This window comes from Eretmochelys imbricata, chromosome 1 (genome assembly GCF_965152235.1).
Source record: "Eretmochelys imbricata isolate rEreImb1 chromosome 1, rEreImb1.hap1, whole genome shotgun sequence".
NCBI classification, from domain to species: domain Eukaryota; kingdom Metazoa; phylum Chordata; order Testudines; family Cheloniidae; genus Eretmochelys; species Eretmochelys imbricata.
In genome coordinates this window covers 264,607,827-264,630,168 of record NC_135572.1, presented here as the reverse complement: position 1 = coordinate 264,630,168, position 22,342 = coordinate 264,607,827, and the positions used below count along the sequence as shown (strand labels likewise).

Sequence of the window (22,342 nt, the reverse complement as noted above, 5' to 3'; positions counted from 1 at the left end):
TCGGCTGGCCTACTCTTGTTCTCATTGGCTGGACTAGTTGTCAATCTGCGCTCCTCCTTGACTGAGCGCCCACTGGCTGGGCCCTTCACTCTCGAGCGTTAGCGAAGAACGCTACGCCCTCTTCCTAGAGGCGCCGCTCTCCTCCTCGACCGCTGTTGGTTATGGTCGGAGTCAATCAGGAGCAGCCCGTGTTTCTATTGGTGGGCTGTATGGAAAAGGGGAGGAGCTGCTCCTTGGCCGCGGCCGCTCCGCCCGGCTTGAAACCTCGCAGTGCCGGGGAGTTAGAGGTGTTAAAGCCGGAGTAGCGCGGTGGGTGAGCGCTGAGTCTGTGCAAGGAACCGGCCCTGAGGACCAGTCTCTCACCGCAAGGAGTAGGCGCCGCCGCCGCGGCTCTTCCCAGGCTTTGGCCGGACTCAGGTGAGGTGCGGGCGGGGACGAGGAACGCAGCGCTCGCGCTTGGTTCTTAGGGTGGCGCTGGCGGCTTTGAGAGTGGGCTGGGTCGGGCGGGTCTGCTCCGGTGCCTGGCAGCCGCTTGCGTCGCCCGCGGACTGGGGCCCGGGCCATGGGTTTGCCCGGCCTGGCAACAGAGCCGTTACCTGCCGCCTCTTCCCGTCGGCCGGGGAGCGGATAGGGGGCATCCGTGGGGGCACGGAGGTCGCCCCCGCCCCGTGCAGGGCAACCGCGGCGGCAGCCCTGCCCACAGGGCCAGCCCTGGCCCGGGGCAGCGAAGCACGTGCCCGCGCGCCTCTCGGCGGGGGTGGCGGAGGGGTGGCGCTGGGCCGCCCCTGCCCGGCGGTGGGGGAGTGCCGCTCGCGCGGGGTAACTTTTCTCTCCCCCCCCCCCCCCCGCCCTTGCCCCCTAGCCCGCCCGCCCGCCAGCCAGCGCGAGTAACGGGCGGGCGAAGGGAGCGTTTGGCAGCTGTCAGGGCTCCCGCCTGAGTCACGGGCTGACAGTCCCGCTGCAGACATTGCAATGGGCTTGGCTTCCGCCCTCCGAGCCAGACTTCCTCATTCGCCTCGCTCCGGCTGCTCCCGCCGCGGAGAGGGAGGGACAGGGGCAAGATGAAGCTTGCAGCCTGCAAAGGCTTGGAGAGCGCGGCGCTTTCCTAGCTCATTCCAGCGCACCGGGGGGGAACCCTCCCGCATTGTCACCCACCTGCCTCCGCTAGGCGTAGAAAGAAATCAGCTCCCCAGCCCTTGTGGGTGAAACCTATACGTACCCAGTGGGTTTAATCAGGAGTGCTCCTGTCCTGATCTGCCTCGACGCGGTGTGAAATGAGCCTTGCAGCGGTATCTTGTTCTGCCGAATACACAGTGTAGTTTCGTGGTAACAAGGTGCGCTGGTCAGGTTAAGGAGGCTGTTCTCACAATGGCTATTGGTACCCTCTTCCAGCCCCGTCCTCCCGCTGAATCACCTTGGTGCTTATCTGCATTGCTTTCTTCTTGTTTGTCTTTCTGGCCTTGCCGCACCCAGAGTGGGCTAAGAATCTAGTTTTTTGTGGGAGAGACTCTTTATCAGAAAAAAAAGGAGTACTTGTGGCACCTTGGAGACTAACCAATTTATTTGAGCAGACTAACACGGCTGTTACTCTGAAAACTGTTTATCAGGTCTCTCTTATCTAAACTGATGTGCTAAGTAACGCATGATAGGTTTGAACTTCGAAGCTGAACGGATGTTATCCTAGAAAAAGTCCAAACCAGCAAGCCCTGGTGCCCTGCCCTTCTCTGTAAAGAAGGTGCAGAGTAATTTGCATTGAGGTGTGGAGCTTGAGGAACCATGGTGTTCTAAGATTAAAACACACATCCGTAATTCTTAAAATACAATTTCTTCCTTATGCATAGGTGTGATGCTGTTTGAGTTACTTTTAAGTTAAAAGTAAAAGCCCTGTAATCAGTTTCTGCCTGTGTAAAGATACTTTCTAACTTAGTCTCCAGGGAACAATGTGACTAAGTTAATTTATCTGTGGCACTCCATTGAAAGCTGCAAACCTTGATGCAGCATTGTATTGATTCATATACTCACTTTCTGGAGTTGTAGCACTCAAAATCTTATGCTTCGCTGAGATGAGATAAACAGATGTTTCTGCTACATGGGGTATTGAGAGGTAATATTTGGAGGAAAAGACACTTAATAAAAGTAAGTGGGGCTACTTTGGTTATTAAGTACTTCGAAGTTGTGCAGGATAATGCTAACAGTCGTAGATAGGCACATGATACTACTGGGCTGGATATTCTGGCCATGTGAAATTGCCTCTGAAGCTACAAGTTTACTACAGAAGTCATGGAAGCTTCACATCAAGAGAGGCTAGTTAGAGTGGATTGTTTCTCCTGAGCAGCTTGGGTTATTTCAACAGATATGTATAGTCTGCAGGCAGACACTACCAAAAAATCAGTTGTCTAAGATTTTCAGTAGTTTTGTTGGAATCAGTGTAGACTCATGAATGGTACCAGATAAATAGCTGTGAAATGTCTGGACCTTTTAAACTGGATATGACTAACAAGGTTGAATTTTTTGTGTAGTGTCCTCTCTCTCAATGTTTAACTTGTCTTGCCAAGAAATGATATTGTAAGTTTTCAGGAGAAGGTACTGACCTTGTCCTCAGGCTTGCATGGCCATATAGTGCACATCTGTTCCTATATAAATAATAGGATGACTGATACTTGTATTAGGTTTTTTTGCTGATTACTCTTATTCCAGAGGAAACTTTCCAGGTCATTGATACTAGGAGTATGGTTCTGCTTACCTCATGTTTGGTTCAAGTTAAACCTTCAGTAAAGTAGTTAGACCCTTGTCAGCTTGACATCTTTATCCTAGGAGAGGCGGGGGTTGTGGCTGTTGAGAATACATAATTTTTCTCATCCTTTCTAGATGTATTCTGATTGGCTGCCTTAGAATGGGCTAAGGAAAACAAGTCGATGTATTGTCACAACTAAGCCTACATTGTAAAGCAGTTCGTAAATAATGAGAAGGCCAGGAAACTGTTTATCTACTATGTAGCATTAGGGAAGGCACTGTACATATACCTTCAATTTGGAGACATCAGTCATCTATGGGTATGTCCACACTGCAATTAAAAACCTGAGCTGTCATAAATATAAAGGGAAGGGTAAACACCTTTAAATCCCTCCTGGCCAGAGGAAAAACCCTATCCCCTGTAAAGGGTTAAGAAGCTAGGATAACCTCGCTGGCACCTGACCAAAATGACCAATGAGGAGACAAGATACTTTCAAAGCTGGAGGGGGGGGAGAAACAAAGGTTCTCTCTTTCTGTGTGTTGTTTTTTTTTTTTTTTTTTTTTTTTTTTTTTTTGAAGCAGAAAAGGAATGGAATCTTAGAACTTAGTAAGTAATCTAGATAGATATGTGTTAGATTCTGTTTTGTTTAAATGACTGATAAAATAAGTTGTGCTGAAAGGAATGTATATTCCTGTTTTTGTGCCTTTTTTGTAACTTAAGGTTTTAAGGGATTCTCTATGTTTTGAATCTGATTACCCTGTAAGGTATTTACCATCCTGATGTTACAGAGGGGATTCTTTTACTTTTTCTTCAATTAAAATTCTTCTTTTAAGAACCTGATTGCTTTTTCATTGTTCTTAAGATCCAAGGGTTTTGGGTCTGTGTTCACCTATGCAAATTGGTGAGGATTTTTATCAAGCCTTACCGAGGAAAGGGGGTGTAAGGTTTGGGGAGGATTTTGGGGGGGAAAGACTTTTTTCCAAAGGGCTCTTTCCCTGTTATATATTTGTTAGACGCTTGGTGGTGGCAGCAATAAAGTCCAAGGGCAAAAGGTAAAATAGTTGGTACCTTGGGGAAGTTTTAACCTAAGTTGGTAAAAATAAGCTTAGGGTTTTTTTCATGCAGGTCCACACATCTGTACCATAGAGTTCAGAGTGGGGAAGGAACCTTGACATGAACTCTAGGACCTTGCAAGGTGGGAGGGTTCCAGAGCCTGTACTGCAGCCCAGTGTCTGCACTGCACTTAAACAGCCCCTTAGCCTGAGTCCTGTGACCCCATACCTGTGAGGCATGAGTTTTTAATTGCAGTGTAAACCTATCCCATATGTCCTCCTAAGCATTTGTTTCCCTGGTATGAAAAATGCCAGGGGACTGAAGGTCTGGTGTTAAAACTCTGTAGTAAATGGTAACTAGTACTTCTCTTAAGTTGTAAGTTTTTCTGGTGTTCTCTGTGTAGTCAAAAGCTGCAGGTGTTCAAAGCAGTCAAGCGTACTGATAATGCAAATGCTCCTAGTCTGACTGCTGAGGCCTAGTATTAGTACTGTAACAGGCAGTATGAAAGCACAAAGCATTATTTTATTGGTCTTGCTTTAAAAATGCCATATTAAATGATGCAATAAATCCCATTTCATAGGATAATTCTCTTCCAAACTGTCTCCATGAAGGTGAGAACATGAGTGTACATGCCTGCATGGCTTGCTGTTTGAAAATGTGAGAGAGAAAGCTGCTATAGTGTCTAAAATATTTCAGACACTGATTGGACACCAGTCTGTGGGAGGTGTCAGTCTCATGACCTTCTCAATATACTAAATTGCTGGGAGATGAACGGTGTGACTAGTTTCTTCTGAGTTTTGCTACCTCTAACCTTCTAATTAGGCTGGAATGACTTTAAGACTCTTGAGTATGAGTAGCCTTCTGAATCTTTCTCTTGCCCAGGATTATGTAACTTTTAGGAATCTGTATGACTTTACCATGGTGAGATCATAAAATGGACCTGCTGGAGGTACAGGAACACTCCTATGGTTAATCTAGGACTTAATGCCTCTTTAAATAAGAGTTATGGTGCAAAAATCTTTCTATAGTAGGTCTACATTCTTACAGGCAGCTTAAGGTTGTCTTAGAGGAGAGGCTCTCTAACAGCTAAACTTCAAGGTCCAGAAACTGATGTGAACCTCTTCTGAAAGATGTCTGAATCCTCCAGACTGAATGTAAAATTGAACATGGTCTTGTTCATTGTAAGTGCAGTGCTTAATCTGAAGGGTGCTAGATGGCACTGAGGGTTCCTCCTGACTTCTAATGTGGATATCTTGTTAACCCACTTGCCTGATGTTTATTTGCAATTTAAAGCATATATGCAAACAGCAGCATAAACTTGGATTTAAACTTGGAGAGTGGTCAGTTTGGATGAGCTATTGCCAGCAGGAGAGTGTGTGTGTGTGTGTGTGTTCCCAGGGGGTGAGAGAGCCTGGATTTGTGCTGGAAATGGCCCACCTTGATTACCATGCACATTGTAGGGAGAGTGGTCACTTTGGATGAGCTATTACCAGCAGGAGAGTGAGTTTGTGTGTGTGGTTTTTGGAGGGGGATGAGGGAGTGAGAGAACCTGGATTTATGCAGGAAATGGCCCACCTTGATTATCATACACATTGTGAAGAGAGTGGTCACTTTGGATGGGCTATTACCAGCAGGAGAGTGAGTTTGTGTGTGTGTGTGGGGGGGGGGGGGGGGTGAGAACCTGGATTTGTGCTGGAAATGGCCCAACTTGATGATCACTTTAGATAAGCTATTACCAGCAGGACGGTGGGGTGGGAGGAGGTATTGTTTCATGGTCTCTGGGTGTATATAATGTCTTCTGCAGTTTCCACGGTATGCATCCGATGAAGTGAGCTGTAGCTCACGAAAGCTCATGCTCAAATAAATTGGTTAGTCTCTAAGGTGCCACAAGTACTCCTTTTCTTTTTGCATAATAAGTGTTAGAGAATTTTTCCTTGTGTTCATTTTCAGTAATTCCTGTGGGCTGGGATAAAGCTGTAATAGTATTGCATTGCCTGCAGCAGCATTGTTTTTGCTGGCAATCAATCTAGTTGTGTGCTGGCTTGAGGTGACCTTGCATCCTCAGTTTCTTTTTGGTCTGAGCACGCTGTCCGGTAGGACTAATTCAGTCTTCTGGTGCAAAAGGATGTGGAAACTAACAACCTATCTTGGAGTGGTATCCAATAACACCAACTATATGTAGTCACCTGCAAATGCAATGTCTACCCTGGAAGTTATTACTGATGGGTGTGTCCTAGTAAATTAGGAGTACGTTAACACAAACCTGTAGTTAATCTCTATGCCCACATTTAATTATGGTTTATCTTTCATGCACACTTTCCCTTTTAAGTCACTTTTAGTGGCTGTAGGAAGTTGTACTGAGTTCCCAAAATGTTCATCTTCTCAACACTGATTTCTGTTATCCAAGAGTACTGCAGTGGCATAGCAACCTCTGATCTGATACCAAACCAGATTCCCTCCACAGCATACACCATATACCTGCTTTCAGTCATTGCCTCTTGACTCTTACTGTCCCAGGCAGCATGCTTCTTTTTCCCTGAGCTTCCTAAAGAAGACCAAAGAGGTAGTGGAGTTTGCAATTTTCCATTAATGAAACTCTGAACAATTTCATTGCCAGTTACTTTAGAAACTAGTTCTTTTGCTCTTGCATTATGTATTGCTTATGTCAATGTCACCTGTGTGTCTAAGCACAACAAAATTGTAACTATAGAACTCCCTGGCATATGTATCTGAAATAAGTTTCCCATATGTGAGGAATAGCTTTGTATCGTTCAAAAGCTTGTACCTTCCACAAACCAGTGTTGGTCCAATAAAAGATGTTACCTCACTACCTTGTCTCTCTCGTACCCTGGGACCAACATGGTTACAACAACACTGCATACAGTAGCAGGAAACACAGGCAATAGATATGCATTATGTTGGATGAGGAAAGGTGGTATGAGCAGGGTATGCAAAGGCATATTTCATAACTCCTATGGGGTTTGTGTTGCTGGAGCTCTGTGCTCGGGGTTGAGGTTTCATCTTCCTTCAAAAAGAAAACTAGTATCTAGTTAAAATGTACACAAGCAGCTTATTTAGGCACTTTAGTAAAGACTAGACTCTAGAGCCAGGTGGATGGGTGACCAGCAACAATCCGTAACAAATGAATAGTAGTATATGTTGAGAGAAATTTAACAGTTTAGAAACGTTTGTCACGATCAAGATCGGAATGAATCTGTTGCTCATCAAAAGCTACAGTTTTACTGATCAATCTCAGCAAGAAATCCATATGATCTAGGTTAAGACACAAGAACTACAATTCTCATTTGAATGCATGCAAAGCGGATGTAAGGCAGATTCTATTTTTGATAGAAAAATCTTTGGTGTAGGCAAAGCTTACAACTTTGGTTTCTTGTATTCAGATAGGAACTGCTTTTTTTGTCAGATAGTCAAGATTGCAATTTCCTGTTTATTCTTAAGTAAAACATATTCTTGTAGTTTACTTCTCTGTAATTGGGTTTAGTGATACAACACAATTTAAGACAATAACTTCCTTAAATGTGCCTTGAGTTTTCACCTGTTTACTTGAGTTTATGCTATCTCTTGACCAACCTGGATGTCTAGGATATGCAGGTGGCTTTACTGTTAGAATGCTGGCTCTTTTCCTCTTAAGAGGATGGCTGCTCTTGCGTCTGAGTGGTTTTAGTGGCATACTTGGTGCTGCTTTGAGTAGAAGTGAACTGGAGTCACTGATCTGATATTACAGCAACACTGTAATAGTCATGGTGATGGTTTAATCTTGTACTCTGAAATGTAACAAAAACAGTTATTTAATCCCCCCTTCCCCAAAATGTAGCTGGTAACTGACTATAAAATGGTATGGTTTCCCAAGTGAACTTTAGGATGAAATAGTGAGGGCTTTTTGGCTGTAAACTCTGTTGGGCAGGGACTGTCATGCTGTATCTGTAGAATGCCTTGCAAAATGGGGTGCCAAACTGGTTATTGCCTTAGGTGCTATTGCAGTATGAATGTTAATACTAGAACATCATAAAAGTTTAAACTTTCTATTGCATGCTAAAATGTTCTTTATCTGCTTTATTTTAACTTCCTGACACAAGTCTTGTACAGAAGAATTTGAGCTTGCAGTTTAAGACATTGTATGGCAGGCAACGTGAAATGCGTGTACACACACGTAATATTGACACTTGTGTGTGGTTATGATTCAGCCACCTAAAAGTGGAATTCGCAAATAACTTCATTAAGACTTAATATGTGATTTTTAATAACGTTACATTGATATATGGAGATATGTATTGCATTGTAAATATTAAATCTGGAAATATGTAGTTGTATCAACCATCTCTCTCCTCCCCCCCCCCGCCCCCACTGGTAATTGCCATGTAAAATACTTCACATTTTCCTTTATGGACCTCTGATTATGACAGTATGGACTATGATTCTTCGATATAGGCCAAAAAGGCAGTATCTGAAACTGATATTGGTAGAATATGGTGGGGTGATGTCTCTACTCTGTATTTGTAAGGTAGATGCAGTAATTGTCAGTCTCTTGCTTGTTTGGGTACTGGGAGTATTAATCGTGTAGACTTTAGCCTCTCCACCATAAGCATTGTGGATGGGGTAAGTTTATTGTGGCCCATGTGGGAAGGCTATTACTCCTTGATTATGAGGAGTGAGAATGCTCTCATACTTGTCACTGAAACTTGGTCTGGTACATTATATTTTCCAAATTATTGCCCCTACAGGAAGGGGAACATGTTTCCTGTAAGCATGAGTTAGCTACTTCCTGGTGCTGGAGTTGAATCCCTCCCCATGTTGTTGTACTTGGAGACCATTACTTATGAGCAGCACTAGCACTTCAGACTAGTAAAAACAAGTTTCCTGCTCTGAGTTTCCAGAGTAAAGGAGACATAAGAGGGGTGACAAAGTGGGAAAAGCACTCAAATATTTACAGTGATAAGTGCCCTAGAGCAGTGGTTCTCAACTTTTCCAGACTATTGTACCCCTTTCAGGGGGTCTGATTTGTCTTGTGTACCCCAAGTTTCATCTCACTTAAACTACTTGCTTACAAAATCGGACATAAAAGTAAAAGGGGCACAGCACACTATTACTGAAAGTGCTTGCTTTCTCATTTTCATCATATGATTACAATATTTATATTCCAATCGATTTATTTTATGCTTACATTTCAGCATGATACTTGTGAGCCTTGTCTGAAGTCAGAGCCCTGGGCGGTGGGGTTGAAGCCTGAGACCTGCCACCACCCAGAACTGAAGCATGAAACTTAGCTTTGCAGGGCCCCCTCTGGCATGGGCCCCCTGGGCAATTGCTCTGCTTACCACCACGATACCACATGGACTGCACTTGCGACACCTTCCCCCCCCCCCAAAATACGTCCCATGACCCCCGTGGGGATTGCAACTCCCATGGTTGAGAAACACTGATCTAGATACATTGAGTACCCTCTGGAAGACCTGTGTACCACCAGGGATATGTGCACCCCTGGTTGAGAGCCACTGCTCTAAAACATTTAAGAGGAGGGTTTGGGAGGACAGGTTCTAAACCAGTAAAAGATCAAGAGGCTTATTGTATGCACAGCTAGGCTCCTTATTAAAATTGAATACTTTCCTCTTTGGAAGGAGGGAAAAGGTAAAGGTCAGGGCTGGAAGACTAACCAGAAGAAGCAAGTTAGCTTAAGGTCATGGCAGGGGAAAGCTCAATATAGCAGAAACAAGTGGAAATAGCGAAGTGTGGGGTGCACACAGGGTTCAGCTAGATAAATATGCAGGGGTGGAGCAGTGCAAAGCCTTGCAGGTGTTAGATATGTCTTCAGAGTGTGAGGGCAAGTCTATATTACAAAATTAAGTTGACCTAAATTACATGGACATACAGCCACTGCAGTAACTGAACGGGTTCTAAACCTCCACACTACACGCCTTGTGTCAGCCCCACCAGGATTTAACTGCCAGTGACGGGCATTGTGGGACTGTTTCTGAAAGGGAGCAACAGTCGATGTAAGCAGTGCAGTATCTATGCTGACACTGTGTGTTGACCTGACTACATCAACCTAAGAACTACACCTCTCATGGAGGTGGAGTTAAGTTGGTGTAGTGGGCGAGTTATGTCAGTGGGAGCTATATTTTAGTGTAGACTCTTACAGAGCTGGTTGACCTAATATGCCTTACATCAGCCTAACTCTGTAGTGTAGACCAGGCCTCAGTATTTATAGGTGCTGAAGTTGTTTTCACTTGGCCCCTACATACCTGTTGAGCCTCAAGGCTGCTTGGTATTTTCTATTAAAGTATCTTGGCTGTTTTCCTGGCCAGAAGATACTTAATGAGTCCTTTTTGGAGCTCACCTCTGCTTCCAAGGGAGGGTCTCCCAATCCCTGCCTGAATGGGGAGTGATGTTGAGAATCAAACTTGGATCTTGTAAGCCTGAGCTATGTTAGGCTTTTCTGTCCAACATTTCCACAGTCGCTATCAATGGTGGAGCTGAGCCATTTGAAACAGAGGTGGGCAACTTTTGGTACAAAGGTCCAGTATATAGACTGTCATAGTGTAGTAGAACCAACTAGCAAGCTGGCCATAGTGTTTCTGGTGAGACGTAGACTCTGTTTCCATTGTAGAAATCACATTTGAACATGGCTGCCAAACAACTTCAAGTTTTCATTCTATATGGATAGGGAAAAATTAAAATATTTATTTGAAATATTATTGGTATGGATGGTAAAAACAAGTTCTCTGACATGCTGTTGCATTCAATTTCTGTACCTACAGGCCAGGATGATAAGGCTGTACCAATATTTTCATTGGTAAGACCTTGTGCCCTATAGCTTCACAAAAAGTAGCCAACCTTATTTTTCTTCACTGTCTTCAAACTAGATGTAATTAACTTAATCCCTGCCGCCCGCCCTGCCCTGTGACAAGCAAATGTGTGTATTTACTACGATAATGTGAGCAGCTGGAGGGTTCTCAGGCTTAAAGCATCTGACTAAACTTTTTTGAGCACCAAAGACTCTCATTAGGCCTAATGCAAAGTATTAGAGAAGGGAGAAAAGTGACCCAGAGATAACAAGGGGCTAAAACTGTCTGAAAGTCCTTACACCCTCTAATGCAGTATTCCTGAGGAATTCTACACGTCTGGTCAAAGTTCTTGCTGTTTGTTCTGACTTTCGAGGCAACAATCCCACAGCAAAACCATTTGAACAGCAGGGATGGGCTGCAGTTTTCTAAACTACTGCTGTCTCTGTAAGTGGGATTACTCTGTCCAGTGGTCATGAAGTATGTGTTCTCCTTCTGGAATGTTTTTTTCCTTGTGGGTATTCTGTCTCTGGGAGTGGGATTCTGTCCTTTGCTGAGAAGGCATGTACAGTATATCACTAATAAGAAACAGTTGCAGAAAGCACATCATGCACGATAGTGATCTTGGAATATTTATTTCAAGTGAACAGTGTTGGGTGGCAGCCAGCCTAGATTTGCTGGATTTAGGACTGATCTTGAAGTTAAGACAAGGCCACTCCCTATGAGCAGCAGTTGGTATTCAAACCCCAGCGTGTGCTTTGTAAGCCCTATTTAGCTTTGACTCAACCATAAAGTGTAATATGACTTAGTTTGAACTGTGTTGCGTGGGGTGGGAAATGTGACTGACCATTGCCATCACCCAGATAAGTTGTGATGGTAGTGTCTTACTATTATATGACTTGTGTATTTTGGGAATTCCTACTTAAAACCTTTGTCCCAAAGCAACCCTCCTGTGACAAGGACTATTCTAGAGTGAGGAAATGCTGCTTGATGCACTTACCAGATAGTGCTTGAGATCAAATTAAGAGAATTCTAAAGGTGGTCATCCAAAAGCATGTATCCCATAGTCATCATTCTGAAAATACCTGCTGGAGACCTTTCAAGTGAACCTGTAAGACACACACTAATTCTTGTCTTTCTATCTCATGATTGACCTTGACAATCAACTAGTTCAGATTTACATATCCGAGAAATTCCTTGTTGTGTGGTAGAGAGAAGGTAGAAAGAAGTCTCTTTTCTGGACATGACTATTCACTTCCAGAATCCAGTTTGCCATTCACTACCTAAACATTGTATAAATCAGGTAGTGCACATATGAAATGAACTAATTTTCCAGCTGGGTAGGAGTGGTTCAGTGTCTTGAAGTTGCCATATTTGGACCCAAGAACTTAAAATTTCTCATCGGTGTTTAACCCTCTCCTCCAGTTAATCCAACTCCTTTTAACCTGTTGTCACTAAGATTCTTGATACCTCACATATTTATTGCCCCATCCTCCCATACTCTATCCAGCTGAATATGTGATGCCAAAATGCCCTCAAAGTTTCTGGATTATTTTTTCTCATGGGCAGAGGGGAACATATTAATGCTGTGCCTTGCACTTAATGTGCAGTAGTACAAATAACATAATGAAGAACCTCTTAAATTCTAAGGAGGCTGTGTAGTAGAGGCAAGATGGAGTTCCTGCCCCCACCCCCACTGTGGTCTACAGCATTAGACAGTTGACTGAGTGCACTGTGATTTTTGGCTTTATCTGTAGCATCAGGCTATATATGTTATCGAGCATACTGGATTTGATGGGCTAGTAGTTGGATCCAGAAAATTGTTCTCCTAGGAACAGACATGAAATACTAAATGTAGCTTCTTCAGTGATAACTGAGGTTTCAAGCTAAAATCCTACCTACAAACTTGGGTATAACCTTGTTTTTGCTCTTCCCTTGTTCATCTTTCCACTCACTTAGCCATTGGGTCCTCTGTGCCTTTACTAATCAGTCCTAAGGATCTGAGGCCAAACAGTTCCTCAGCAAATTCAGAGGAACATTCACAATGAATAGTAGACGCTGCAGTCTTGCAAGAAGCTGCTTTCAGTTCATAGTCACATGATGCATTTTAACACTCTCACCACTTGCTTAACCTACATACTGCACTTTCCAGTTCGGCACCATCTGGTATATAATTAGATCTCTTAAATATGGTTATCTTTTAGTGATTGGTTTTGACAAACTATGCTCAGATGGCTGGGGACGGAGAAATAGTTCTATCAGCAGAACCGAGGCAAGAACAGACTGCTCAGATCATGCATTTGAATGGGACTCCTATCATGTCTATTGATGAATGTTTCAGATCAGCCAGGCTATTCAAGGTCAGATTCTTTAAACATTCTACATTAGGAAAGAGTATCCAAGTTCTCCCATTGGGAAGAGATTTTTAGCTGTGGTTGAATTGATCTTCATCAGCCGGTAAAACTAGTTCTCTAATGACAGAGTCTTGTCATGCCAACAAGACATGGAGTTTTGCCCTTCTTGATAGAAGGTCCTAAGCTGATGTATTTAGTGGGTTGTAACTACAGAGTAGTTTGTAGGCCAATTCAACTAAGAACTGATGACTTGCATTTGTGAACTTTGTTCAAATATATGAACAACTTAAAAATGTGAACTGCATACACAAAGGGAGTCTGTTTATCAGACAGTGACACTTACCTAAAACAAGCTAATCTTTGTTTTCCCCTCTTTCTAATCTTGTCTCTACAATGCTGGCATAAAGGTCACTAAACACACCTGTCAGGATAATTTCCCATTAAATTTTGAGTCATCTAGTAAGACACTATTAAATTTATCAAAAGGTAAGCTTCCAGACAAATCATTCCTCCATGTAGAAAGGGAAGTACAAGCTCCAATCATGAGCATGTACATTGATGATCTGTTACAGTGAGCTGTTTCAGACACTACACTACTTCTACCTAGGTATTCTGTGGCCCCATACCAGCGCACCTCACAAACATCAATGAAGTTATCCTGATAAGGCTCTAAAGTAGGAAAGTAGTATTCCCATTTTACAGATAAAGAGCTGATGTACATGTGACCTTCCTAAGGCCACACAGGAGATCTGTGACAAATCCAGGAACTGGTCCCAGTCCAAGACTTACACTGCAAGACCAACCTCTTTCCCTTTATTTGCTATTCTCCAATAAGAAAGGAGACAAATCTGCCTCACCATGGTAAATCCTTTTCCCTAGAAATTCTGTTTTAGCACCTGTGGGGCTGGTCTGGAAATCTCCAGTTAGTGAAAGCTTTGGAAGACTCAAACCAGAAGTCTCCTGGTTTAATACTAGCTGTTTAACCAGCACTCCAAGTACTACAGTAAATCTGATGCAAAACTCCTGTTAGTGCTCTTTGATTATTTTCAGTCTAATTTACTTCTGCTTTTACCTAGATAGTTCAGTGTAGTCCAAGCCCATCTTGGTGAGCAATAGCTCAATCCCAAAAATAACAATTCTGTGGCTGCTGACAAAGTAAACACTGGGGGAGTGGGGGTAATGCAAATAGTTCTGGAAGATTAAATTACAAACAGATAATGCTGGCTTCTTTGAAAGGTCTCGAAACAGTTCTTAGTTCTGAAACTTAGAGGCAATGGCTTTCAGCAAGGGGGCAACTTTTAGATTTTTTTTCAGGTTGGCCAAGGTGAGTTTCAATTTGTAGAATTGCTTTATTGGCACCTGATAGTCCTACTGGAGTAAAGGGCTGTGGGGAAGAGAACCTCCTTAACTCTCAAACCCTAAAGCTGCAAATCCATGGGAAGACTAAACCTATGGCAACACTACAGAGCTTACTGCACCGCTGTAGCACCACTAGTGCAGATGCACTAAGCCAGTGGGGGAGAGCTCTCCTGTCAGCTTAATTACTTTAGCCCCCGTGGGTAGCAATAGCTCTCCTGCCAAGCGCTGGTGTGGACAACATTGTTAGGTCAGTGCAACTTACTTTGCTCCAGGGGTGGCTTGTTCACACCCCAAGCCATGTAAGTTGTACCACGGTAAGTGGTAATGTGTATAGAGCCTAAAGCAAACTTCAGTATGTGTGATTCCCGTGTAGACCAAAGTGTTTAAGAGACAAATGCGTTTCCTCCTAGTTCCTAAGGGGGACAGATAGCGTCTTAACTAAAAAGCAATGTTTGGTTCAGTCAGCTCAGAACAGGATAACCAGATGTCCCGATTTTATAGGGACAGTCCCTATTTTGGGGTCTTTTTCTTATAGGCTGCTGTTACGCCCTGCCCCCATAGCAATTTTTCACATTTGCTGTCTAGTCACCCTAGCTCAAAAGAATCTGGACGGAAGTACATAAATACAGGGTTCTCATACTTTTGTTTCATAGTATGGACTACCCTCATATCTTGTGGGCATCTCCCCTCCCTTCATGACTGTGGAGACCACTTCTCCTCCGCTTGAAATTGCACCATATCCTCGTGGTGATCACACAACTACTTACATGACAAGAATGTGTTTGTAACTTTCTTTCAATGTGATTTGGCACCTGGATAAAAGAAAGCAAACAACACTTGACTAACCTGCTCTCCAGACTACTATGGACCACTGTTTGGGAACTACTGTGTTAATAGAGCTGTACTATTTCTGAAAACACTAGGAAGGAGAATTTTAAACTCCAAAAAAATAAAAAAATCTTGATCATGACACTTTGTGCTGTTGTCTATAGGCTGTATTGCAACAAACAATAATCCCCTCTATCGCCCAATATACATGTATAGATAAATGTCAATGCCTCACACAATCATGTCAACACCCAAAACAAATTACTGAGCAAACAAACCACTTGCAGAGCAACACTACTAGCTGGTGTCTTTCCCACAACCATTAATTGTTTGGCTCTTAAACCTGACTGCCTGTGTTGATGCTCTAGCTCTAATTACTAGATCAGCTTCTGTTGCAAAGAGGATTCAGAACGTGGAAATCAGCCTATAGTCACAGCAGAGTGTTGTGATAGCCATGCTCATGAATATATAAAGTTTCTTATGTCATACTCAGCCATGTATAGGATTTCTTAGTATTGAAGTTCATTGGGTACTTGTACATAGCTGGCCTCAATAATTACATCCCTCTCTGAACTAGGATCTTCTGCTGGTGTCAGACTTGCAGACACTTGGGTAACTATGAATTTTTTTGGCCAATGGCCTCACCACTGCAAAGAATTTGGGAGCTTAAGGCTCCCAGGGAATAACCACTTGCCCAGGGGACCTCTGCATTATCACAGGCTATGTCTACACTACAGCAGGGATTGATGCTCTGAGATCAATCCACCTATGGTCAATTTAGCAGGTCTATTGAAGACCTGCCAAATTGACAGCAGATCACTCTCCAGTTGACCCCTATACTCTACCCCCGATGGGAAGAGTAAGGTAAGTCGACCCCATGGTAACTCAACCTAAGGTGTGTCGACTCCCAACTACATTATTCACATAGCTGGAGTTGCGTCGCATAGGTCGACTTACCGCGGTAGTGTAGACGTAGTCACAGAGGTCCCAGGTGCAGGAGATACTGTGGTGCTTGTCAGAAGCCGGCTGGAGCTGTGAAGGATTGGATGGGGGCAGTAGGTGATGTGACTCGGGCAGTCCTTTGTCTAGGCAATTCCCTCCTCCTGTGAGCCCCATAGTTGTGGTAGGAAGCACAAGGTAGGGCAGTGCTAAGGGTTGCCCTGGAATTAGAGGTGTAAACAGCCTCCTCTTAGTCCTGGCGTTAGTGTTAACACCAGCACAGGAATGGATTTGCTCCTAGTTTGGCCATCAGATTAATTTCTGTATTGTGTGAGTAATATGGCTATTCCAGGAGGCCTAATTTTTCTACATGCCCCTCCTGCACAATGCACAATCTGGAATGACTGATGGAGGCAGAAGTGTACTGTACATGCTGAAGCCATGGGCTAGGAGGGCTAGTTATCAAATGGTATTGTACACTCTAACCATCTCTCACTGCTGAAGAGTGTAGTCTTACTGTGTGTGGGATGGAGGAGGAGAAACCCTGAAATAAGGATTTTGACCAGTCTCCTTAATGTGGCTATCCTCTTCATTGGGTGTGAAAGGGTCCATACCTGGGTGAGGTGTCTTTTGACCTGTGGTCCTATTTCCTAGCCAAAAGGTGTTAATCTCTACCTCAAAATGTGAGGCAGAAAAATCTCCAGACTGTAGCAATTGTATCTTCTGCGTGAAAAGGGAGTCAGGAATATGTATTTTAGGCTGAATGTAGAGCTCTTCAGATAGTTTAATTACATTCAGTTTAATCATTTCCTGGGGAATCCTAATTTAGCTGAAGCACTCAGCCTCTGGTGTCCTGCTTGATTATAGCCAAAAAAGGAAACTGGTTAAATTCTTGGGAGTTACATTTGCAGGAAGCTGTGTAATGGAGGTTAGAATACATCTGTTGCCTTGCCAAACCTGATACGATCATGAACACAATGAACGTTTTAGTTCCTTTTTTCTCTCTTTAACCCTTTGGCTGGCCTACAGTCTGTAGCAAGTATCCAAGGTCACCTGAGATTTGCAAGATCTCATGCTGAATCACCAACCCATTCTTCAAAGATCCTGGACTTCCTTTCCCCTTCCTGTGTATTCGCTCAGGCCAGATGTCCTGGAGTGTGGTGTAGTTCTAGAATGGAATGACAACTTGCTCTCATTTTAGTGGTGGCCTCATTTACAGGTGTGCACTGTCCAAGCACTGTAGGATTGCAAACACTGTTACTCTACCTTTGCTCCTGCTGCTATCTAGCCAACAGTGGATGTAATGGGATGTCTCTTTGGTGCACCTACTGCAGGTTGTACCTGTCTTGCTGCAGAAATAAACCTAAAATACTATCAAATCACAAGGGCCCTGCTTGTGTCTTAGTCTTCTAGACTCAAGTGTATTCCTTGCATTCATGGTCTAAGATGTAGATTTTAAATCAGAGTTCAAGTGATATTGCTATATGTGGACTACTTGAACCTTGTTGATGGCTACAAAACTTGCAGAGCAGGAACAAGTACAGCATTCAGTACAAAGCAAGAGTGCAGTTATCCATTTGATAAAAGGAATTTCCCTGCATGCATGCACATTGCTGGATTGGGTCTCAGTGCCGATCTGTACCATAGTTGGCATTTTTCCAGACTTTTCTTGCTGTTACATGTGCTTAATGCTGGGATGCTATGCTTTAAGCTGATCCCAATGCATGTTGGGGCCAGATTGCTCCTGCAGTGAAGCTCTTAATTCCTGTTGTCTTTTTGGGAAACTCTTGCTGTGCCGGAATGCTGCCTAGTTGGCTTTGCAAGCTTTGTTTATATACTTGAAGAGGAACTGTTGTAACAGTATTTGACAGCCTCCTATTGCATGCACAGACCATCCTGCCTCTTCTCCTTTTTGTCTTCTCTTTTCTGGCTAACTGAAAATTTCTGACAAAGTTGCATAAAATCAGAGTGAGTTAAGTGACTGACAAGTTGGTGAGCACCGATTCTAGGGGGTAAGGCTTTTGGTGTTTTTGTGAAGTGTCTGGCTTTCTTTGGTTTAATGAGCCCTGGTGCATGAAGTGCACCAGCATCTTGATTCACCAACCAAATGGTGCCTTACATAAATCCCATTTTAGGAACCGAAAACCTCTTGGCAGAAGCATTTCTGATAGTTCTGATGAAAGATTAAATCCCAATTACTTTGTTTTATACACACTCCTAGAAATCCCCAACGTTCTCCCTGATGCAATGTCAGTGATCTCTCCATCACTAGGCCTCAGTTATGTCACTGCTACAAAAACACGATCTTTAAACAAAGTAGTGACCATAATGTTTCTTAACCCAGAAAGGTTCTGTACCCTGATAACTAACATCTTCAACAGTTTCCTGTAAGGATGACCTACAGAGCACAGATAAACTGAGTTAAGCCCAGATTTGTGTTGGGTATGTACCATAATCTGGCTATGGGGAGTACTTGGTGTATTCTTAATCCGCCTTTTAAATTCTCTTCTTCTTAAAATGTATCTTGGGACACTTAGGGATATCTTCAGGGAATAAAGGGTAACTGACAGCTCAACCCAGGCAATCCATGGCATTTGTAAATGCTGAAGTACATCAAATATCACGTTTTCAGTGAACCAGGAAATACCAAAAAGACTTCACTCCCCCTCCATTTTGAGGAGAGAGCTAAAAAGTTTGGTTAAAACTATTCTGCAGTGAATTGTCAACAGCCTAGATAGTGGTGATATTAGTCAAGAAATCTGATCTTAACTGCAATGCGAAACAAGTAGTTATCTAGGTGTTAGTCAGTAAGTTACTATAGGGATTGTTGCTTCCGAATTGTCTAACATGTTTACAAGCTTAATTTCAGTTTAACTTGTTTTTTGCTAGGGAATAGAAAATACATATTTTCCAAATGCTAAATACTCACAATGTTTGAACAGTCTGTTCTTTTCCTGTCATTTTAGGAAGAGAAACCCTGACCTTGTGTGTAATTCCCGCAAACCACCTGTGATTACTGAAATAAACTTAAGGTGGGGGAGGCCCTGATAGCCAGGGACCTAAGCCAGCGTAGAGTCCATTTGCCTCTAAGAGTTCATAATGCTGCTTAAATTCTAAAAACTTGAGTTCTTTTTTTGTTCCGGCAGGTCCCTCGTTATAAATCACCATGGCTCAAAAAGACGTTGATAAGTACCTTTACGTGGACAAAAACCTCATCAACAACCCTCTGGCTCAGGCTGACTGGGCAGCCAAGAAACTGGTGTGGGTCCCATCGGAGAAGAATGGATTTGAGGCGGCCAGTCTGAAGGAGGAAGTGGGAGATGAGGCCATTGTGGAGCTGGCAGAAAATGGAAAGAAAGTGAGAATAAACAAAGATGACATCCAGAAGATGAATCCACCCAAATTCTCTAAAGTGGAAGATATGGCAGAGCTGACCTGCCTGAATGAGGCTTCTGTGCTGCACAACTTGAAGGAGAGATACTACTCAGGGCTCATCTATGTAAGTAACAATCTTCTGTATTTGGGAGGAGGGCGGGGAAGGCTTTTATGGGGATTCCATGTAAACTTGCTGCAACCAACTTCTCCCAGACATTTATAGTTAACCTTACACTGCCCCGTATGAAAGTCTTATGTGACACCGCTGCTTCTTCAGCCCCACAACTCTCCCCTGGGTAGAATGGATCTCAGGGAATGCTGTGGTGAAATGGTTGGACTTTGGCATTTGAGTGTCGTTGTTTGGAGTATGTTTTGAATATCATTAACTTGTTTTTGGCTAGAAAAAAGAGACTTTGGAAAGCAGGAAGCCTGATTAAAACAGTACTAAATAATAACAAACCCCATTTTGGATGTATACCTAACATCTGGCTTGCTTTTCCCACATCTGGAACCTCAATGGAAGGGAATGCTAATGCCAAGCTGGCTCTAATCTCCCTCCGAGATTCAGGTTTTTAGCACATGTGCCCTCTCCAGTAACAAACAGACACTGTTCTGGGGTACAGGATATCTGAACTACCAGGTTCTAGTCTCTTCCCTCCCACCAAAATTTACAAGAACAGCATAATTCTTTTACTGGGTTGTTGCCATGGAAATGACAGTCATGCACAATCATAAGGAATAAGGTACAAGAGCCCAAAGGGGGCATGCTAGAGGATAAGGATTTGGAATCTGCATTGGTTCTGTAGTTCCTGTTCAAATGTCACTGTTAACGTGACTTGCATCAAACAGCACACAAGTCTATTCCTTAAGTCCCTGTTAAAGCAGAGGCTGTCAAGGGGCACAGGATGAACTAGGCTCAGTGGTAATGTACTTTTTAATTCACTGGCTGATTACCTCTGGAGAAATTTTGTTCCTATTTTGTTTGGTCCTAGTCTAGTCCTTATTTGACAATACAGAATGATAGCAGAATGGTCAGAGCTGGAGATGGAGATATTAAGTCCTGATGTTCAGTGTCTCTAGGCAATGTGAAGTAGATTCTTTAGTGTGTTATGTCTGCTGCCCGATGACCTATTGAGGATGCTAATGTTACTGTAGTTCTAAGGAAAATCTAGATTACTGTTTTTTTCTGAACACTAGTAACATTCATACCTCTTATGTACTTTGTCTGATCTCTCCAAATGTCAGAGCATGTTTCTAACAATAAGTCTCCCATAGTCTCTCTCAGATACCTGCTACTTAGTCATCCAAAGAGGCCTAGTCCTCTTCCTCGCCTCTTCTGTGGCAAGACAAAGAGGGTCTCTGTAGCCATTAGCAGAGATAAGCAATCTAATCTAGGGCAGCAAATGGTGCATCTTCATTCCCACCATGTACCTCTGTAAGAACTCCTTTGAACTGCCAACTTCGAGGTCAGTGGTTTTCAGCCTGTGGTCCTCAGACCCCAGGGCATCCACAGACTGTCTCAGATTTCCACAGGAGTCTGCACCTCCATTTGAAATTGTTTAGAGATCCGCAAATTGAGAGTCTGAAAACCACTGATCTAGGTAATACGATCCTAACCTAGAGTCTTTGGTTCCACTTCTGGCTGATGTTGTGGCCACTTCACAGGGGACATAGGCAGCTGCTACAGAATACCATTTTTGGAGTGGGGGTTCTTCAAGGTATAGAACTGGTGTAAAAGCTCCATGCCAGCCTTCTCCCTGCCTGATGTCAGGGGGCATGATGAGGAGGTGTTGGCTGGAGCTCAGTACATTTCGTTATTCTAGGTTGCTGAATAGCTGATTGGTAATTGTGTGTAACCACAGCTGCCTCGACCTCCCGAGGCTGTGACTTCTGAGCCATGCAGCTCAGAATCAAAGCGGTACTTGTGCCTTGTACTGTTGAGAAATGGGTATATTTTCCCTTCCTAATAAAGCTATTAAATTTTAAAATAAAGTGTAAATGGATCATATGTATCCTAGGTAATATTTCCCTCCTAAATTAAATTAACAAATCTTAAAACTAGTGGTAGGTAGTCAAGTGAGTTAAATATTTCACTTGCCTTGCAATAGGCTGCCATTTCACAGGTGTTGAGATTTCCCCTCAGTGATGCGTCAGACAGGTGGTCACATGATCCATAGGTGTAACAAATTGAAATATAACCAGTTTCATAAAGGATATTTGTGGAAGTGAGATTTTCTTCTTAAACCTAACTAGTAATGCGTTATGCAAGAGCGAAACTTGGTCCTACCAATCTATCCAAAAACATGAGTCTGCCCATTAGTGAAGTGAGCTGATCAGATTGGCCAGCAGCTCTCCCCAGTGAGTCAGGAGATTAAGGTGAAGAGCTAAAATCTTTCCACTGGACAGCAGCTGGGCACTAATCTTCTTGACGGGAAGAGAGCAAACACAAACTATCTCTGGTATAAAGATCTCTGGAAAGGTCATAAACATAACAGTGTTGTTCTTGGCTTCTGCCTCTTCCTGCAGGTGGGGGCTCTGTTTCTGAGAAGTTGTCGGGGGGAGGGGGTGTTTCCCCTATCCTTCCTCTGAAGGGGGATGGGAAAGCTTGAGACTAAGTTTACAGTGGGGACTCTGAGGCTGTGTCTGCATTGCCACTTTCAGCGCTAAAACTTTAGTTGTTCAGGGGTGTGAAAAAACACACCCCAGCGACAAAAGTTTTAGTGCTGAAAAGTGCCAGTATAGACGACGCTTTAACACTGGGAGCCACACTCCTGGCGATAAAGCTATTAAATTTTAAAATTATTTAAACCCCTCATTTGTTTTTTTTTTCTTAATCGCTGCGGTCGCGCTGTAACGTGGGCAGCGTAGGTATATCCTAAGATGTTTGTTCAGGGAGTGGC

The 22,342-nt window shown here is 43.3% G+C and overlaps 1 protein-coding gene across 1 annotated transcript in view; it reads left to right on the top strand.

Moving 5' to 3' along the window:
- Positions 1-269: 269 nt before the first annotated feature.
- The window catches only part of MYH9 (myosin heavy chain 9), a 97,838-nt gene continuing 75,765 nt past the window's right edge, over positions 270-22,342 (top strand). The window contains exons 1-2 of the mRNA XM_077829301.1: positions 270-417; positions 19,214-19,566. Of these exons, the coding sequence (XP_077685427.1) occupies positions 19,234-19,566 (333 nt within the window). The 5' untranslated portion in view covers positions 270-417; positions 19,214-19,233. The remainder of the gene's footprint in view (positions 418-19,213; positions 19,567-22,342) is intronic.